This window comes from Mustela putorius, unplaced genomic scaffold (assembly GCF_011764305.1).
Source record: "Mustela putorius furo isolate JIRA1106 unplaced genomic scaffold, ASM1176430v1.1 tig00000835_pilon_pilon_pilon, whole genome shotgun sequence".
NCBI classification, from domain to species: Eukaryota; Metazoa; Chordata; class Mammalia; order Carnivora; family Mustelidae; genus Mustela; species Mustela putorius.
Window position 1 is genome coordinate 5,166,170 of NW_025421492.1, and position 21,331 is coordinate 5,187,500.

General features: G+C 43.0%; 1 protein-coding gene across 2 annotated transcripts in view; it reads left to right on the forward strand.

Moving 5' to 3' along the window:
• ZNF407 (zinc finger protein 407) overlaps positions 1–21,331 on the forward strand; it is a 426,160-nt gene that overhangs the window by 154,184 nt on the left and 250,645 nt on the right. For both annotated transcript variants that reach the window (XM_045085228.1, XM_045085229.1), the window contains exon 4: positions 7,432–7,506. In XM_045085228.1, the coding sequence (XP_044941163.1) occupies positions 7,432–7,506 (75 nt within the window). The remainder of the gene's footprint in view (positions 1–7,431; positions 7,507–21,331) is intronic.

Consider the following 21,331-nt stretch of genomic DNA (forward strand, 5'->3'; position numbering starts at 1 on the left):
ATGTAGGAGGAGTAATAGAATTAGAACACTGTCATTTTGCCACCCTCATTGTAATAATCACGGTGGGTAAGATTCGTTAGTAAATACTCAAGCCATTGGAGAAGGATTTAGGGAAGAAGAGGGTCGCATGTCAGCTGATAGAAGCCACCCGCATTCCTTGGCTGATGGTCCAGCTTGTCCATGTTTGGGGCCAGCAGCAACAGAGCCTCTCTCTGGCCCTGCTTTCTAGTTCCGCCTCCTCTGACTCCCTTCTTCTGCCTGCCTCTTCTGCTTGTAAGGGCGCTTGTGGTCACACTGAGTCCACCTGCGTGATCCAGGGTACATTTCTGATGTGAACGTCAGCCGATTAGCAACCTTGATTTCATTTTCCATCTTATTCCCCTTTGCCTTGTATCTGAGCAGAGTTTGGAGATCAGGATGTGGACATCTTTCAGGGACCATTGCTCCTGTGATGTGCAGTCATTAGGAGAAATACACACTTAGAGCAATATGAAAATCTGTAAGTCATCTGTCTTTTATACTGTCCCATTAAAAACTGAAATTAACATGTAAAACTACAGTATAAAAGTAGTCTTCATTTACAGTCACTTTCAGAATGGTAATACCTTATTAATCATAAAAAAAGACATATTAATCAAAATGGCAAAAATTTCCATATATATTTTTAATGACAAGTGACATTAGCTCCAAATGTCAAATCACATTATTGATAATATATTATTGTATATCTAGAACCTACCTGGGGAAATGGACTGTGATTGTTCTTTGGAGAATCATTACTTAATATTCTGGGTATGCTTTTTTGGTCAGGCCTACTGGGTTTACTGCGTTCCTAGGATGCTGCTTATAAATACGTGCAGTGTTGAAAGCTAAGGTGCTTAGCTTCCCTGATTTTGTGCGTCCTGAAATTAGATGGCTTTGGTTGATCACTGCTATTGATTTTAGAGCAAGAGGGAAACTTCTCAGATTCCCATTTGTGGTGCTGAGAAGTTTTCGTGCCCCTCAGCCCTATCTGAAATCTGTGTCTTCTTTCTTCCTGATCGTACTGACATGACCTCTTGAGAAGTCCGTTTCCACCACCTGGATTTTAAACCCCATGGATACAGAGACTGCGTTTTGCTCCTCTTAGTCCACTCAGGCCCTCGTTCAGTGTTCGGTATGTGCCCGCTCCCGGTCATTGAACTATGGCTGTGGAAGGGCCACAGGACTGTATCGTGCGTCTTCGTTACCTCCTTGTCACAGCTTTCTGAAGTAAGTAGTATTGCCCCCACACTACACGTCAGGAAGGAGAGGCTCAGTGTGATTCAGAAAGAGATGAGCTGGGTCAGCCACGCGGTCAGCGGCGGAGTTAGGGTCTGACCCCAGGGCGATGGTGGGGCCCCTGCCATAGAAGGTGCGCGCCCTGTTGCGCTCCTCCTGTCTCCTAAGGTGCATCCCACCAACGACATTAACTTCTTCACAGTGGGGCTTCTCAGACAGGACTCTGGACCTAAGCTGCCTGCGCTCCATTGCCAGTCTAGCAGGAATTCAGTGGGGAAGCGCAGACGTGTTATTTAACGAGGTGCCATTGGTTTCCTCGTTTATCAAATGGGATGGTAGTACCTGTTCCTACCTAATAAGGGTGTGATGACGTAACAGGATGATTGTTTGCACAGTACAGAGTGCAGTGACTCACACATTCTCAACATTATATAAATCTTTGCCACTTTCAGCTCTGACCCACTGTGGGCTCAAAGGTTCAAGACATAAACACTACCGCCAACATTTTAACTCATTCACAAGGGCTAGAGCCTCTTCGGAATCAGGCGCCACTTTAGCAGGAAGAGGACCTGCCTTGCATACTACCCATTTGCTCAGGAAGGCCCTGCTCAGAGGAACTACAGTGCAGTTCAAAGGGGTTCAGTTCAGCACGCATCCAGGGGTTCACATGTTTTCATACCCATAAGCACGGGGACCCCAAAAGCCAACATCACTCAGGCCTAAGCTAAGAACAGACAGGAGAGCAGCGAACAGCGGTCAGGAGCATTGCAGCCATCAGTGAGATGGTAAGGAGAGAGTGCAGATGGAGGAGCCCCTCCAAGGTTCGGGTCAGGCCTGGGAGCACAATGGTGAAACCGGCTAATGGGTGTGGATTCCAGGCCCAGGAAGCAGGACATGCAGAGGGGAGGGAAGTAACACCCGAGACAGACCGCTAGAGAATTAGGTGCAAATCTGAACTAAGAAAGAAAAAAACCAGCAGAGTTCTAAATCATGAAGGTCTTACAAGTCATGCCAAAAGCTTCAGATTTCATCCAGATTCTCCACATTTGCCAGACATCCTCCAGACGAGGGCTCTTCAGATGACCACTCTGCAGGATGTTCATAGGAATGTTACCGAAAGAGGATGGGGGGAGGGCAGGGCTCAAGTCAGACTGCGCTAGAGGACTCCGAGCCCGCAGGCTTCTCGGGGGAAGCGGCTCGTGAGCCTCGAGTCCCAGAGAAGGAGGGTAGATGTGCGCAGCTCTCCCTCAACCTCAAGGACCACTGAGTACTCCTGTCGCCAAAACCCATGTACATCCCTCCGAAATGCATCTTTGGGCGGACACAGAAAATGCTGCAGCGGAGTCCCGATGCACCTTAGGAGACGGGAGGGGCGGGACAGGGCGCACAGGCCTTGGGCTTTGGCCTTCGGGGTGGGGGTGACCACTCCCTTCCTTATTCTTCCTTGTTGTTGTCTCAGAGAGCTGTGTTTCTGAGGCCCTCCTCCCCGGCCTTTCTTGGAGATTGAGATAAACAGGTGGAAATAGTGTGTAGAGGAGGCAGAGCGAGTGCGTGCTTCGTCTCAGGCCGCATTCACATAGGTGGTGTCTGTGTCTGAAGCGGCAGGCTTGTCCCACTCCAGCCGGGAGGGCATCTCACGTCCGCCCACGGGAATCCCTCCAAAGCCGCACGCGTGTGTTGCTGAAGGTGCTAACAGGCCCGGAGGAACGGAGGCTCTGGTAGTTGATATCCTGAAGCTGGTTTTCTTCTAGATGTAACTGTGGCACTGACACGATCTGCAGGTTTCCACGTATACGCGTAGTCGTAGACACGCGTGCGCGGAGGGCACACCTGTGGATCGTGCGGTGAGCACCAGCCCTGGCTCACCAGCTGTCCTCACCGCTCCCCGCGCGGCTTGTGCTTCTGCGGTTTCTTCAGTTCTCACGAGGCTCCCGTGAAGCGCTGTGTTCCTGCCCTTTCCACCCAGGGGCTGGCGTCTCGGACCGGGCGCTCAGTCTTCCCAAAGTGAGACTCCAGGCGGCGGGCTGCCTTTAGACCGCCTTTCGGCCGCCTGTCCCCGTGCTCGATGTGCCTGTCCCCACGCTCAATGTGCCTGTCCCCGTGCTCGATGTGCCTGCCCGGAGCTGCTGCGAGGGAGGCCCCAGAGCACATGGGCTCACTCACGGGCCACGGCTGGGGTCTGACTCCAGACCAGGCCCTGCCAGCGACCCCCTGCTGTTTGTCTGTTCTTTTTAAAAAAATTTTTAAATTTTCTGTTTCTTCAGCAGTGACTGAAAACTGTCAGTTGTGTTACTGTGTAGCTCACTCAGTGACTGGATGGGTGAAGCCTGCCTTCTGCGCAGCAGTTGGGGGAGTGTGGCCTGGGTGCGGAGGGGACCCGGGGAGTGCTGGGGAGAGGGCACCCCATCCCGCAGGAAGAGCTGGCAGGGAGGTTCTGCCCTGCGCCTCTTACTCCTGCGCTCAGCTGTCTGACAGGTTCTCCTTAGCTCACAGCGCTGTCCTGTGGGTTATAACTGCTTACAAGCCAACGCAGTTGTCTTTCCTGTGACCTGTAAGGCCTGATCATCCAGCACGTAGCTGGATGGTCTCTCGTGCAGGCCGGTCTTTGAGGAACATCTGCCCTTCACTGAGAGATGAGGGGCACACGTCACAACATAGCAGAACCCCACAAACATACTGCTGCTGCTTGTCCCCTTGGCTTGTCCCCTTGGAAAAATTCTCTGTGCAAAGCTGACTTTTGGCCCTGCACCGAATGCCCTGACTCGGGCGTGTGAGGGAACGCTGATGTGCCGTGGCTCTTGGCACATGTTTCTTTCCACATCTCTTCCCCTGCAGTCGTGTATTGTATCTTATTTACTTAAATAGATCAGTCAGATAATCTTTCATGACTCTTAAATGGAAATAATTCTGCAGTGATAAAACCTTAGGGATTAAAGGAAGAGGTTCTGATTAGATCCATCGATTGTGTAGGAGAAATTTGTTTCAAATTAGAAGTTAAAATATGAAATGCTGGTACTGAAAAGTAGAAATCTCTAACTAGGATGTAAACATTACTACTGTGCTGCTCTTTTGACACCAAAAACAATTTTAAGTGACACTATTTTAGGCAATTCTAGGTACTTGGAAGTCAATCATATTTAAAGAAAAGCATCGTTTTTTTTTATTTCAAGGTGTTCCTTTAGATTGTATGGCATTTGTAGATGGAAAGCCTCAGAGAGTCTGTTCTAACATGGATCTTGCCCTTGGCCTCAAGACCAGAGGTTGGCCTCCTGTTGGATACCCTCAGAGTTCTCCCCACTCATCCCCTGCCCCAGTCCTGTCCCTCTGGCTGCTCTGAGCCACATGGCAGGGAGTCAGACCCTGGGCCTGGGATGCCTCTCCTCTCCCCGGGGTGATAGCTCCCCCCCCCCCACCCTCCACCCTGCCCTGTCCTCCCCTACCTTCCACTGCCTCTGCCTCTGAGAGCAGCCTCCGCTCACGGGCTCCCCCGCAGCTGTCCTGGCCACCCTGCCTTCTGTGGCCTGCTCTTCCCCGCCCCGTCCCTGGCCCGGCCCCTTGCCCCCTTCATGCACAGACCGCGTTCCGGAGCCATCCGGTGTAAGCTTCTGGTTTGCTTGTTTTTCTCCTACCACTATCATAGTGTTTAAGATGCTGTATGTTTTACTTTTTGTTCTTGTCTGTTTCCATCACTAGTTTTCACGTTTTCTGAGGCAGGGACTCTAGTTTTGTCACTGTGCTCTGGAGTGGGTCCAAGTTGGTGACTTACTGCATTCCTGAGTGCCCAGCGGTGTCCTTGCTGGAGCATGGTGGGCTTGCTGCTGCCTCCTCCAGAGGCTGCGTGGTACCTGATTTTACCCATGAGTGACCAGTGAGCATGCAGAAACACAGTGAGTACACGGGCAGAAGTGTCCATCAGGAGCCAGGAGTTTCGACTGTATAGCTTCTCAGATTTGGGACTGTTTTTGTCTTATTTCTGGTGATGTATAGATGATCAAATTTCCAGAGCAATTGCTGTGTTAAAATATGGAAGCAAGACTATGTTGACGGCAGTGAGAGGTAGACTACATTCAGTAAGCACAGATTGCTGGCAGTGTTCTGTTCAGATAGGTTGGTCAGATGATTTCAGTCATGCATGACTTGTATCTTTTAATTGAGGATGACTTTGGGACTTTTATGCTACTTGTACTTATGTATTACAAATTTAAAGACTTTATACTTACTTTAAATCAGATTTTGGATGAATGAACATTTTGCATTTGAGTATAATTGAGCTGTATTTTAGTATTATAAAGTTTTCCCATAATAAAAAATTATTATTCCTCGAGATATTCAGGCAGGCAATTTAAGAATTATATTAGGCAGAAGCTTTCCCTCTCTGTGTACTTCAGTTTGCTTCCCCATGAAGTATAATATTTGTGTTTCAATTCTTAAAACTTAGACATTTTAATTAATAAAAGTTTCTTCTTTCGGGAACTGCCCTGTGGTTCTAAACTCACATCTCTTAAATTATACTTAGTCATGTAAATAAGCTGTGCTTTGCAACTTTGGGTTCTTAACCTTTGCTCTTTGCTATTAGCTTTATATTTTTTTAATTATAAGAAAATAGAGGACAGTAGGGAAGTTATGACTTAAATGGACTGTTGTTATTACTGCATTCTTTTTTAAGGAAATGAAAAATGTTATTTATTTTGTCCAAATCAAGCAGAAACAAATAAAGAATATCTTGTACTGTTATTTTTGCTAAGCCTTTAATATCATCACAGTTTGATTCTTTACATGTACTCGTTATTTTTCCATTTTAATGATTGATAGTGTGCCCAGTTATTTATAGTGTCAAGCCTGTATTGTCCATAGTTATTACCTAATATGTAAAAAAGAATGAATGCCATTTTCAGTATATACAAATACCGTATTTGAATAATGAACTCACAGTCACGTAAAAATTACAAATATATTATTTTAGCCTCAAAACTGAGGTTCTCTAATATTATAGGAAAAGAACCAAAATAGACCAGACATGTGGGCAGGGGAGGAGAGGCATTTATCTTTTTAGAAATTTTTTAAGTCTTGGCGGTTGGCATGTCTCTTCTATAAGGCCATAGTACTTTACAGCCTCACGTTGCCCGTTTGTGCAAACATGTCCAGATGAATTCAGTATTTAATGTTAAGAATCTTATAACATGCCAATTTGATTTGTAGCCTTTCATATCATAGAATGCTAATTAAAATCATATTTTCGCATATGTCATGCCTTTCATGTACATATGCAAATAGATTCTGTTGCCTTTCAGCTATTGGTAATTAACTTTATGAAGGACAGCTGTAATACATAATTAACAAAAATGTTTGCAAGCCCTTTTACTCTGAAAGTTATAATATCAATTTTTTTTTTTTTGGCTTATCAAGAGAACCATTTTAGTCTGATGCTTCTGAATGAGATCTAAATTGTTCTAAATAATCACACAATGTAATTAAATTGATGTTGAACTGTGTTCAGAAGGAGACTGGTGTTCCATGGACTGACTTTTGATTCCTGTCCATTTCATATTTATGTCCTCAAAATTGAATTAAGTAAGCTGATTTGTGTATAAAATAAGATAGCGTGTCAGATAATACTTTTTGTTTGTTTTAGTTAATTGATATCTTCTTGGTGCTGAAGTACTTTTTTTTTTTTGCATGTGCCACAGACACACTAGACACATCATTTTTAAAACCTCTTTTCAAATTATTACCATGTTTTCAAGGAAGCTTCATGGAGGCTATTTATTTTCTCTTTACAGTCTCTTTAATATTTAATAAAATGACATTTTCTCGAACTCTTTCCATGGTTGAAGTGTGGGAACAACTAAGGGGCAGTGAGGATTACCGTGTCGGGAGTCGCTTTGTCTCTCTCACGACGGGAAAGGCAGTGACTGAGGTACAGTCACTGTTTCCGCCCCTGTTGGCGCACGAGGAAGACAATGAACCAGTTCATTTAAATAGTTGTTTATTCCAGTTTTCAGGTATCACAGTACATGTGATCTGTAGGCAAGCGTCTTGTTTACCAGGAGTGCTGCTGTAATGTGCAATTTCATGTTACATTCGCATTTCAGTGCCTGTTAAGTACTTTGTGGATATGCTTTTAGCATAGTCATGTTTTAGTTCTGTAATTATTGTTATTTCTTTTTTTAGGGTTGCTTTTGTCATGAAGAAGCACTTAAATACGCATCTCCTAGGCAAGCATGGAGTTGGCACCCCGAAAGAAAGGTAATTTTTTGCTCATTTAAAAAATTTAGTAAGTGTGATTATATTTGCATTTTAGGCTTTGTTTAATGGTGTGAGTTCTAGAATTGATATCAAGTCAGTTTATCATGTTTAGCATTTCTGGTACTCTGTGGTTGGATGACATATTTCATACCATTCTTCCACAAGAATTTAATGTCATTTTAATTTTAAAATTCAGACCTAAAAGTATTTGAAAAGGTTTGAGGGCCTTTGAATTTGTGAAATTGTGAAATAAACTTGAAACAGTCGAAAAGTTTATTTAGGAGGGGATTGACCTCTGCACTGTGTTCAGACGAACTAAAATAGTAATGTAAAGGTAGACTTTGTTTTTTCCTGCATTTTTATTTTGAGGTTTTTAAACAGTATTTTTAAATTCTTACTGTAGAATTAAGCATTGCTGATACTAAAAAAGAAATACATCTTGTGTCATCCCCAAAATAATACAGTAGTTGCCATGTCATGAAAAATAACACTACAATTATTATGTCATCAACTGCCAGGCTTTCTTTTTTCCTGCTACTGTATCATAATTAGCTTCATCACATAGACTTAATTATATTAGGTGAGCAGAAGTAGAGCAATGTCAGCTAGCAGGTGAGTATGGCTACTTCAAAAATCTTTGAATCTGTAAGATGTGCAGCTCACTCAGAGCTGGTGAAAATCCCTCTGTGCCTCCTTTAGAGACATAGTTGATTCCCCCCAGTTCTCTGCGGCAGTATCTGAAACTCTGTAGACACTCCCAGAAACCTTTGGCTTTTAATAATTTTCTAAGAATGCCAGTAATGATGCAGCCCGTTCCGTCAGTCCGCAGCCTACGGCCGCCTGGACCCTCTTCCTTACTTGTAAATGCTTAATTCCCTTTTTAAAAACTCGAAAATGCTCTTACCAACATTTTCTGTGTTTATAAGCGATTTGACTTGACTGTTCTGTTGAAGGCGTATCGCTTTCTTTAGCGTTTTGGTTTGGACATGACTGCTGGGTCAGAATGTTGAGTGTCCACGTATGCCTACTCTTTATCTTTTGACTTCTGGTACTTCTCTTTGTAGCATTATATTTAATTTGAGCCAAACTGTATGTGTTGGGCATATCCTGAATGTATAATGTGTGAAATTCAACGTATTCTGTATTACTTACATTATGATTTGGGATTTGTTTAAGTTATGTTTCATGAATGTATAAGGAAGCAGAAACAAAACATTTTTAAGTACTATATTTTGTTGCTTTTACATGCATTATCTCAGTTAATCACTCTGTGATGTTATTAAGAGTGCATTATTATTCCAGGTTTTTTTATCTAAAGCCTGAGATTCAAGAATTTGTAATAATTTATGCAGTGTCTTATAATTAATGAATGTTAGAATTATTTTTCTGACTCGAATCCCATTGTCCTTCCTTGGACTAATTATCTGACACTGAGAATCTTTACAATTGGGTACTTAGGGATTTTGTTCCCCAAATAAATTTTGAATGAAAACAGTCTAGATCAGATGATTAATAAAAAGAAAATACCTCCCTACTGTAATTCAAATGCATCATTTTGCTTTTTATCTAGGAATGAATAAAGGTTAAAAAAGTGTTCATATCATTTCATACTAATGAAAACTTCATCACTATATACATAGTTCTCTCCTCCAAGCACTTAAATACAGTAGGCATCTCCTATGACAGGAGAGTGAAGATCCCAGGTGCACTGTTCAGTTCCCATTACTTTTTCTGTGTGTTCCAGGAGCACTTGCTTGTTTCTACTCATTTCAGCCCCTGGCACCTGTAGGGAGGCTGCACAGAGGGTAGAGGCATGTCTTTCTTCCCTTTGAGATGTGTTAAGCTTTTTCTCTGGCCTAGACATGATTTTGGTTCCTAAATTGGGAAAGGCATCTCAAGTGGGAATGCACGGACCCTGTCTTCTGGGTCCTGAGCCCCTTAAAGTTCAGGCTGTCGAGTTCCTCTCAGCTGGACATCTTCCATTGAATTGTTGTTTCCATTAAGACCTCTGTATTTCAGAACACTTCTTGTTTAGGATACCTCATTTTACTGCCCAGAAATTAGTCAGAGGGCCTGGAACCCATGGCAGTAGACACGTGGAGTTGGGGAGGGTCGCATTCAGCTGGCGAAGTCTAGCACAGTCGGTGCCAAAGGGCTCCTATTCCACCTTCTTCCCTGCCTCCGAAAGGGAACTGATGCCTTGTAATGGTTTTAGGAAACAAAGAAACTCTTTATCAGCATGTTGAACCATCACTTTTGAGCATAAGTGTTCTCTAAATTAAGTTAAACATTTTTTTCTTACCTATTTAAAACATTAATGCCTTGGCTATAATTTTGCAAGCTTGCTATATTTTAATTTCTCCAGGACAAAATAATCAGCTTACTATTTTATGTTTTAAATTTGATTCTCTCCTCTTAGGCATTGCATATTATAGCAAATAGTAATAGAAGTTAGCCAAATAGGCTGTGACAATTAAATTAATAATGCATTTTGTTTGCAAGTATTTAGGCCTTGTGCTTTGACTGATATATGCAAAAATGATAATTTATTACAAATAAATTCATATACTTGTACTATAGTTTGATCAACCAGTAAATTTTGTCAGCATGACTGTCATTAGCAACAGAAAGCTAGATAATTTCAAATATATGTGTTTTGACTTTATGAACACCTGAAGTGATGGCTTGTGTAAGAACAACTTTTTTTTTTTTTGGTCCCTAAATTTGCATGAACTTATTTTAAGGTAGTAAGTACACTACTGTATTTCAGAAGTCTTGTACACTTAATTATAAAGAAGTAAATATAGCCACATTTGATTTACATTCCAAAATAATAAACTCCAATTAATTGGCAAGTTCATTCTGAAGTATTTCCTATTTTAGATAAGTAATTCTGTTTGTAGTATAGTAAGCCGAAGTATCTTTATGACTCTGTGAGTTTGCTAACAGTAATGTAGAAAACGAGCCTAGGCACACTTGCCACAACCTCCAGGCCATGGTAATTTTATCTCCTGTGGGAGCCAGGTGCGTATTGTAATGCAGAAACCTGGCGTTCCTATTGGGAAGTCAGCTGGGTGACTTCGAGTGACTGTAACGGGGAGAAGGGAAGGGGCTCCTTGGGAACCGGAGTCGGTGGTGTCCCAGTGCCAGTGGAAGTTCGTGGCCCTGGTAGTGTCTCGGGAGGGCTTTTCTGCCAGCCCCTCAACTACTTTTACCAGTAGAGGATTTTAAATTGTATCTATGCATCAGAGAGTTTAAGAGCTAAATAATTTCATAATCAAAGGAAATGTACCTGTTTTTTCAAGTTTATTAATAAATGGAAGTTTTTTTTTTTTTTTTCTTTTTGATGAAGCAGTTTTGAAGGCATCTGCTCAGGTTACAAGGCTCAGCCTTGCATTATTGTCCACTTGGGGGTGTGTTTAGCCCCCCCTCCCCAGAGGGGTGGGGGGCTCAGGGCTGATCAGTGCTTTTGTTCAGGTGAACGGATTTTCCCCAGACCTCCTTCCGACTCCTGAGCTCTTTTCCTTCTGGCTGGCTCTAGCTCCTCAGTTGGCTGTAGCTCCTTTTTCCAGACACTTGGGATTTGTGGCCGGCCAACTCCCTTTCCATGGTACCTTTGATCTTACTGATGAGTGCAGTCTTTCCCCCACCTGTCTCTGGGTTCCAGGTGTCACCGAGGCTAACTGCGGGTGGAAGCCCTGGCAGCTCTGACACTTGCTTCTCCTTTGCTCTGAGCCTGGGGACTGCACAGGACGTCCCCTAGGCATTGGGTCGGCCTTGTCTCCTCTCCTTTCTCAGAAATGTTTATATGTTGGAATTTTATGAAAGCATCACGGTTTCTGCTTTTCAGTTCATATGGAAATCACCCTTTTTCTTGAAACATGAAAGTATCCCAAACCCAGACATTTCTAGAAAAAGCATGTAGATGTGCACATGCATATGGCTTTGAAACTTTGCCAACAATAGTTTGGGGTGATTAGAACTTAGGTTACATTGATCTATCTGTCTATCTATTTATCTAAGGATTTTATTTATTTATGTGAGAGAAAGTGAGCCAGAGAAGGCAGGAGCAGGGGGAAGGGGCAGAGAGAGAGGCAGCAGCAGACTCCCTGCTGAGCTGAGCAGGAAGCCAGACGCCAGGCTGGATTCCAAGACCCTGGGCACATGACCTGAGCCCAAGACAGAGCTTCACCAACTGAGCCACCCAGGCACCGCAAAACTTAGGTTACTTTTCAATGAGAGAATAGCACATTTTATAAAAACTCTGAATGACATTTATTTAAATAGTTTAAAATTTTTCTTGCCAGAAGAGTGTGAGATTAACTCCTCTTACTGTCACTTGATTGTCCATTTGAAAGAAAGTTCCTTTGGATAAGTTGTCATAATTGCATGCATTTTATTTATTAAAGGGTCATCATCAGGGCATCTGAGTGCTGCAGTGGGTTAAGCCTCTGACTCTTGATCTGAGCTCAGATCTTGATCTCAGTGTCCTGAGTTCAAGCCCCAGGTTGGGCTCCATCTGGATGGTGGGTGTGTCGCCCACTTAAAAAGAAAAGAAAAAGGACCATCATCTTCCTCAGTGTTTATTCCTTGTGAATTTCTGTAGGCTAAACACTGTTTTCTGTTCTACCACTGAAATGGGTAGCTTGCTCTCATGGATGCACTAAGGTCCTTTACTCTGTGTTGAATGAGAATCACGTGATATCTGTGGCGGGTCATTGTCAAACCTGTGGGTTCCTTTCTCTCTGCTGGCCTCAGGCTTGCTCTCATCCCTACTCACCTACTGTATATTGGTCTCTCTTATTTCTTCTTTTACTCTAGTGGCTGGCAGGGTTTTTTTTTCTATTCTTTTCTTTTTTCTTTTTTTTTTTATTTAGGAAGAATAAAGCAGGGACTCTTCTCTGTTTTATATATATATAGAGAGAGAGAGAGATAGATAGATAGATAGATAGATTGTTCTGGTATAAATACACACACACACACACACACACACACACACACACATACACCCCAGAAAAAACTCTCTTGAGTCAAAATGGAGGAGAACATGTCTTCTTTCCATTTCGGCTTACTGAATTTTGATGAGTGGAAGGTTGTCATATTTTGATATCCTAGTAATGCATGAGCTCAGAACTCTCTTTCTTCTGTCTTTCCCCATTTCTCCGTCTACAGACAGTATCCAGGGTAGAATTAGTACCCTGTGATCATTTGCCGTGGCTTTCCTGTGCACAAGTAGGACTGAACAGACATAGAGCACTGCTAAGTAATCACTTCTACATGGAAAGATAGATAGAAGTCACTTCAATTCATCTAAAGCCAGGGATATTTATTATTTTTAGAAATTTCCTTTTATATTTTAATGACTTAAGCTGACAGTTATTAAGGGACATACAGAGATAAGTATATATTTTCCACGAAAGATATCTTATCAGTATCTGGGAAATATTTCTCAATTAAATGGGTAATTTAGATGTTCTATGGTTGCTTCATGACAAACATTTTCTCACTGAAATGGGTATTTTCTAACTCTGACTTGATGAATTTTCCTGGTGGAAGTCAGCGGAGGTGTCAGTGGTCTAGAAGGTGGGGTTCTCCGATCCTCATTGCTGGTTGAAGTTTGCGGCTTACTTTCTGGGGAGGTATTTGGACCTGATTGGAGATAATTCTTGTAGCTCATCCCGCAAGGGATGGAAAGAGCTCATCTAGGGCTGATGCCTTTGCCTGGTTCTGCTGAGGCACTCAGAAGCTCCGTGGAGGGTCTGGCTTCCGCACATCTGTCCGATTGCTGACGGTCCTGAATGCGCATTCCTTCCCTTCCCTTCCTGCCCGCTGCCCAGTGGGCAGCTCCGGTGGCCAGAGAGCACCTTTTCTTCCCGCCTTGCTTGTGGTTTTCTTTTCCTCCAGTAAAATGGACGTCTTCGTTTTTGTGGGAATGACTTACATTTAAGGATGTTTGAAGGAGTAAGCTTATAAAACTCCTATCTTTATTATGAAGTTAGTTCTCAGGTTGCTACTCATGAAAATATGGCCAGTTGATTTCTGGTCTTAGTTCCGGGAGAGGTTGTACTTTTCTGAAACCACTTGTCGTTTTGGTCCTAAGTAACAGCAAATCCCATAGATAATTGAATTTTCCTCTTTATGTTTACTGCTGGGAAGCTCAGTATCAGAATTGTAGTCCATCTCTAGACAGTGGGCTTCATGGTACACACTTTATTTACTGCCGTTACTTCGGGTCTCATCATTTTTTCCCTTAGGGCAAATTCCCATTTTATGTAAGCAATATGTTGTAACCACCTCCCATAAATCAGCGATCCCATAATTCAGGGGAAGTTTCGCGATGGGAGTTTTTGTGAAGTAGGGGCAGTGTTTAGGAGCGCACGTGCCTTCAGCTGTTTGGTTTGGGGCAGTGTGTTTAGTGGCATGAAGTCCTGTTACAGGACCTTTTAAAAGTTGTCCTGCTTTCTGGTATGAAAACATAGCATACTTCCTTGTGCTGCTGCAGATGGTGCTTTTTGGTTCTCAAGATGATTGATTTTGAAGACTTCTTGCAGCTCAGGTGTGCTGAGCGGACAGAGCTAGCACGTCCTCCACGGGGAACAGAGTGGGATTGCCTCCCCTGCCTACCAGGGCAAACTCTGTAGCTGCGTCAGAAGTGAGTGCTGCTCTTGGGGTATCACCGTTACGCTGATCAAATGTATTATTTCCTACTTTAATGGAAATTTTCATGTTGGCAGCAGAGGCATTGTAAGTGTTAATGTTTATAAATATGTGTATGTTACAGAATTATAGCATTGTTTTTTACTCTTTCTAAACTTTATTCTTTAATTTTAAGCCAGCATGTTATTGAACATTCATCTCTGTATTTAATTCTTGGGCATTTAAAAAACACGAGTGTTATGCTCGGACTGGTGACCGTTTCCTAAACAGTGCACAGTCTGTGGGTCCTTGGTTCTTCACCTTACACAGCTCTCCCCCAACCTTCCCCCCACCCAGGTCGCTCCAGGCACACGGGAGGAGAACATGCCAGGCTCGTGCACACCTCACGGAGGGCCCCTGACTGTGTTCTGCTGGGAAGGCTCTAACTTCAGATTACACTTAAAATGCAGCCCTGCAAAAGGGTCTTTGTGGGCCATCCATCCTAAAATAGCACCAAACTGTCTTTTCATCAGAGTCTTATACCTAACAGAATTCTCTTCTGCCTTTATGTGTGTTTTCTCTCTCCGTCCTGACACGCGTCCCATCACCCCCAAGTCTGGGGGGCATGACAACAGAGGCTGTGTCATCCTTCAGCACCAGTACCATGTAGATTTGGGAACACAGTAGTAACTGAGGCAGTAGATGTTTACTGCAAGAATAAGCCAGTGAATCAATGAGATGCCTTTATCAGCAATTCCCATAATAACCCTTGTGCACAATTGCTTCGCCCCTAAAACTTGCCTTTGCATCGTTGTGTAGCTCTTCCGTTTCTTTCTACACATTACGGACACCTATACAATAACCAGTCTCTTCTAAAGATAAAACTCATATACTGCTCAGGGATTATGGAAAGAGCTAGGATGAGCCTGGGAAACTGGACTGGACTCAGGCTGAAAAGAACGTCGAGTCCAGTGGCAGTTGCCTTTGACTCTGTCCATCAGAGGAAGCCTCGGAAGTCAGAGCTCTTGGAATTATGCATCCATCAGTGTGGAGTTTGGGCCCCAGGGAGAGACTGTGGGCCAGTGGGTTAGCATCGCCACAGAGATGGGTACTGCCGAGCACAGTCTCCTGACCTGGCTTGCTGCTGGGACCCTTCCCTCTTCCCAGCCCCAGCGCCAGCCCCAGCTCCTGCTCCTGAATCGTGCTGCAGATCCCCCCTGCAAGTTGGCCTTTTAATCATCCGTTTGATTTTGTTAGACACGTTCTTTTCTCAACTCCATCACCCATTTTCTTCTTTTCTTGCTCCCGTGGTTCCCCAGCCCTCCGCGTGTGCACTCAGAGCGCATCATGTCTCTCTTGCTTACTGGTCCAGGTTTCCGGGCTTGGCCCCAGGCCCCTGTGCTAAAGCAGTCCCTTTCCCTCTTATTCCATCTCGGATTGATCTTGTTTTTCATCATCCGCCTGTGGAACGTTGGTGAATAAAGGGTAGACATGCGTATGGTTAGGAATTCCTCTACCCCCCCCACTCTGGCTCCCAAAAAAAGAAACCCAGAAGACTATAATAATACTGCATACATTATAATTATGTCATCCTGTACTAGTTCAGTGAGTTATTAGACCAGAGATGTATGGTTTAGTACTGATAGTCTTTATTACCATGACATCTGCTTTAATCTGTTGCCTCCTCTTACTCCCATATAGAATGAGAAATAAGACAGCCGAATCCTGTGCTGATGTGAACTGTCTATACCTTTTTTAGTGTGAATGTTCAAATTTCTTTTGCATGTATTGTTTATTGTGGTGAATTAATTTTTAAGCATTATTGTTTTGTTTTGCTATGCTTTAGGAATTTACTCAGAGCTTGGATATAAGAGTATCTTCTGTTTTAACCTTTTTTAAGGCCAACGAATAAGTGATTCCACATACGATCAATCAAATATGGTAAATGTTCAGAATATAGGTGTTTTTCCCTGGCAGGCATCTAGAATATTTTTGGCTATTCTCTTCTTTTATTTCACTTAAATTACTTTTAGAACACTGGGGCTTATACATCTGGACTCTGACTAAAATATGCCTTAAGCTCTTATCTTTAATTCCCAGTCAGTGCCAGAATTAAAAAGAACAAAGGCCTATATGTTCACTGCAGCCTTCAATTATGCTTAATTACCAACTTTTATACAGTTTCATTATACAGTACTGACTTTTTGTGAGAGGTTCTTTATAGTCATGATGTCTTGGTAGTTGCTTATAAAAGTCCAAGATTAAAATTTTTCCTGAGGAATTTTCAGGAAACTTATAACCTTTCTGAAGTAATTTTTATAAAGTTGGATCAAAGCAAATGTGATCGATCATCTTAACAGACGAGAAAGGAGGTGTTCACATTTCCTTACAGAGCTCTCACGGGAGAAATCGAGGGTTCACGTAGGTTACTCTCTGAGATCTTTTCCTCCGTTTCTTGGTCCTGGGGTCACTTGTATAATCAGTTGTGAGCTTAGAACAAAGGGTGTCTCCACTGGTATCTTGGCTCTCCCAGCCTTCGTGCTCGCAGGAGACAACAAGCAGACATGATGTGCTCCATGAGATATAGCGGTCCCGTAGTAATCCCAGTGTCCTTCCAATCCCAGTGTCTTTCATTTTGGCCAATCTTTGATTCCCTTTCAGAAGAACTATGATGTTGTTTGATGCTTCTAAAATGTTAGCACCTCCTAAGATTCGATCAAGTATATTAATGCTTAGGTTGAAAACCGTCAAATATTAGAACTTTCACATGAGTCCAGCTAAGTTTTGAGTTATTTCTAGCATATGATCTCAATACAGAGATCGGCTTTTCAGAGAAAGAGTCGTTTCTGTCGAGGTCTAATGTAATTGCAGTTCTTTCTTGTTTCATGGGTGCTTTTCTCGACCTGGCATGGGGCAGTGCATGTGATAGAGGAGTTGGGCCAAAGTAGCATGAAAAGTCTGAGCAGACCATGTGTGCTGTTCCCAACCCCGCTGGGCTGGAAGCCGCAGCTCTGTGTCCCCTGGGTCGGTCAGCCTGCATGGTCTTTCAGGCAAGGTCCAGATTTTCTCTCACTGTAAGTCGTCCCCTACATTTTCATTCTCTGTAATCACTTCCTCCCACCGAGGTCAGCGTACTGCTTAATACATTTTCCGTTGTTTTCCTTTTAAAATAGGTGGCATATGCCCTATTTCCATACAGGATAATTTCTTGAGGGCATGGTTGGTGGCTTTCTTTCTCTGTTAGTTTTCCGAGGGTGATTGACACTCAGTGACTATGGTTAGATATAAGATACTAACGTCTTCACAGAAGTTTTTCTTTTTTAAGATGGACTTTTTCTTTGTTGGTCTAATATGTGATTGATGGTCACACTGTGAAACAGGTATTGCAGAATTAGAGGGTTCTCTGTGCCTGTAGATGGTCCTGCCTCTTAGTGTAACAGGGTCAGTGCCTTCTTCTGGGTCACCGTGGCCTTCCATCTCTTCTGTGATGCTGAGCATGGCGCGTGTTCCCAGCTCTCGGGGCTGTGCTGAAATGAGCATGAATTTATAGTCGAACGAGTATGAAATGCTTTCAGTTGCTAATGTCTAAATAATATGTGTACCCCTTTTTCCATGCTAAGCTGATTCAGCAAATGATTATGGGAAACGGGTTCAGCAGAACATATGTATGAAAGTTTTTATTTAAATTAAACCTGAATTTTTTGCATGTTAATTACAACTAATAATTTTCTGTTCTCATAGCATTCAAAATGTCTTTGTCTCATTTGATATTTATAATTAAGTAATATGGGTACGTTGTATATTATCAGCAAATAGGAAGTGACAGACTTATTGCTAGATATCAAGGTTTTAAAAATTTATGGTTTGGCTTTTTAAAAAATATGTTGTTTATATGATTACCAGATTTTGGAGATGAGGAAAAATTTTAACAAAATAATTAACCCAATGTTTATTGTCTTGTTATTAGTACTTACAGTTACGGTTTCTGAATGTACTTCAAGGCTTCAGTGAATTTTTGAGTTTTCTTTTTTGCTTAAACAGAAAAAAAAAAAGTACATGGAATATAGCCTTATAATACCAAATGAAAAAGCAGGGCTGCTCCATCTGAACTTGGAAGGGGGTCCCAGTGACCCACCCCATCCATGATGGAGCATCTTCTCTGCATGTTGGAAAAGCTGTGGGCTCCTCAGCAGAGTAAAGATGTGTCTTTTTATACACATAGCTCTTACTTGTCCTGGAGGCTATTAACTTTTACAGCGTTAGCCTTCCTAATATTGTTGATGCCTGAGTGATCAGACATTATTTCAGTTTCTCTGGACATTCTGCTTCAAAGCGGATGGGCTCCAAGGCCACTGAGTCAGAGCTGCTAAGTCAGGCCGCTGCTCCAGCCCCAGTCACCCAGCTTGGCCCAGGCCGGTTCTGCTGTGCTCTTCCTGTCACCCGGCCCTGGTGCCACTGGGGAAGTGCTTACAGCCCTAGCAGCTTAATCAAGTGGGTTCCGCTGTTGGGTGCTGATGTTGAAAATAAGGAAAGAATGAGAAGAAAATTTAAGAAAGTAATCATTCACAGCAGGAAGTACGAGGTCAAGATAAATTAAAATCCGGAATGTAACATTCTCCTTCTCAGCTTTGGTGGTGAATCCACAGATGTCCGTTAGATTGTTGAATGCATAAACCGGCTAAGGTGGTGCCCGCAGCGTACCTGCCGTCACCACAGATTGCTTCGGTCCAGTTTTGTGCCTTGAGGTCTCTGGAGTAAGACCATCATTTCCCGCATTGCGATGCTCCCCAGTCGTGTGACTTCTGTACAGCAAAGCGAACATAGTGCTAAAGACTTGTACCAGGTCCCATGGCCGGGGAAAGAAGTGCTCCACTGAGGGAAGGAGAAGATCTTACTGAACGCTGGACAGATGGCTCTCTTACTGGTAGTGCTGGTAAGGGGAGACATCATACTTGCAGCAAAATCGTCATTAGTTAGAAAATCATTGGTCTTTCAAAGTTTATCTGAAATATCAGCGCGAACTGTTAATTCATATCGCTGTTTAATTCACTTTTATATGAGAAAGGTTTGATTTGGAAATCTTAGGAAGTATCTTCCTTTCTGTGGTGTGAGGTTACAGTGGAGGGACCCTCTGTCCACTGTGTTGTCAGGAAGCGGTTTCTTCAGAGCCCAGAGCTTCCTGGAGAAAGGTCCTGAAGCCAGCTCATGTCCCTCAGGGACGGTCCCTATACTGACGACAGCAGGCTTCCAGGCAGCCGTGCCCAAGCTCGCTTGCTTGGGGTCCTGCTGAGGCTCCAGCAGTGTCCGAGCTCTGTCCTGGGAGGTGCAGGTGCTTGGATCCGGGGATGGACATCGTGGATGTCGGTGGGAAATGGCTTCCATCGCACGCAGCCATGCGCTGCTTCACCGTGGCGCGCTCACCGATGCCACCCTAGTCCCCTCGGCCCTCTGTGCTCCAGCTGGAAGGTCAGAGTGCTCTGCTGGGCCGTGCCAGCGTGGCCACCGCTCACGGCTCAGTGTGCTGTGTCCATGTCCTCTTGCGTGTCTCCTGTCTGACGTCATCCTCCCTCATCGTTTTGGTCGTGGGGACTTAGGTTGATGTCACTACAGAAATGGCATTCTGAATTAAGTGTAGAGTTCATTTCTTTTCCTTCTTGGAAGGAGTCATAGCTTTATTAATGAATTTGGGCTGTATTTATAGAATCTGGAAGATAAAAGGGGTCGCTTAATCTTTTAAAAAATAGTTTATAATTTTTCATGAAGGACAGTATATTCTATAGGGCTTTCTGAAGGTCTCCGTTCATATGCCTTGCAGATGTCAGTGGTTTGTTACATTTAATTTCTCCTAACACCGGGTAGCTTATTGCAGAATTAGCTTGTTGTGGAATAGTAGAATTTTGGATTTTAAAGGGAACCTTTACATTTCACACATGTGAAAATGGTTTCGGAGAGACTTGGCACTAGATCATCTGGTAGTTCAAAATTCTGACAATTCAGAAGAGGTCTGTGTGTCCACAAATTTTGCAAATTTCCTTGCATCCTTCTTTGGTGAAAAAGAACTATGATTCCATAGTTCTTTGGTAAAGCTCTGCTCTTTCATGGCTGATGTCTTGATAGCATTGCATGTAATGCTTAATAGCTTCTCAGCACTTTTAATCTTAGTAACCGCTGGCAAATTAGGTACAACTTAGTGTATTTATGAAATGTAATCCCCCCCTTTTAAGGTGCTTATTCATGAAATAGAAGATACAAAAAATAAAAGAGTCTGAGTGTATTTGTTTAAATGAACAAGACATGTTTGTTTTTAGTCTGAAGTATATTGCTGTAAAACTTTTATAGTGATGCTATTTACAGAAATTATAGGCTCACTTTGTTTCTTTTGATGATGGTATCATTGTTAGCATTTGCTGGGATATAAAGTATAAAGCACAATTTTTCTTGAGAATATTACACGATGAAAAGGTATATCAACTGAACAAAGACGCGGTTTTTTTCACGGAGCAGTAGGGAAGGTGTGGGAGTGTGTTTCAGGCTGGGACTGACGGCGAGACCATCCCACACGTGGAACCCACTGGAGACCCACGAACTCAGCTCTTTGTGGCACCATCGGTCATATCTCCACGGATAGTTCCTTGTTATCCTCTACAGACTTTAAAAAGTAAAGTTGCATTTAGCTGTTAGATATAAATCAAGACATCGGAAACCTTTTTATGGAAGTTACTACTCATCTCTTGCTGTCACAGCACTGAAAAAATAGTTCCTGTCAGAATTACTTCAGTATCGTGAATGCCATTGTCATTAAAGTGTTGTGGTGCTCAGTATTTTAGCAGTTCTTTCTATAATAATTCAGTAGCCAGTTTTGCCACAGATTTTTTCCTTATGCTTTTTTTCCCCTTTGAGGTAAAACGGTATATATGATATAAGTTTAAGATGTACAGCTTTATAATTTGACCTGTGTATATACTGCAGAGCGATGATTACCCCTCTGCATCTAGTTACCGTTCATTACCGGACAGTGACTCTCTTCCCCCATTTCACCCTCCCCCAAGCCCCTTCTGTCTGGTCACCACATGTGGTCTCTGCGTCTGTGAATTTGTTTTTGTTTTGTTTTATAGGTTGCAGAGATGAGTGAAATCACACATTATTTCTTTTCTTCTGTCGCACTCATTTCACACAGTGGAACGCCCCT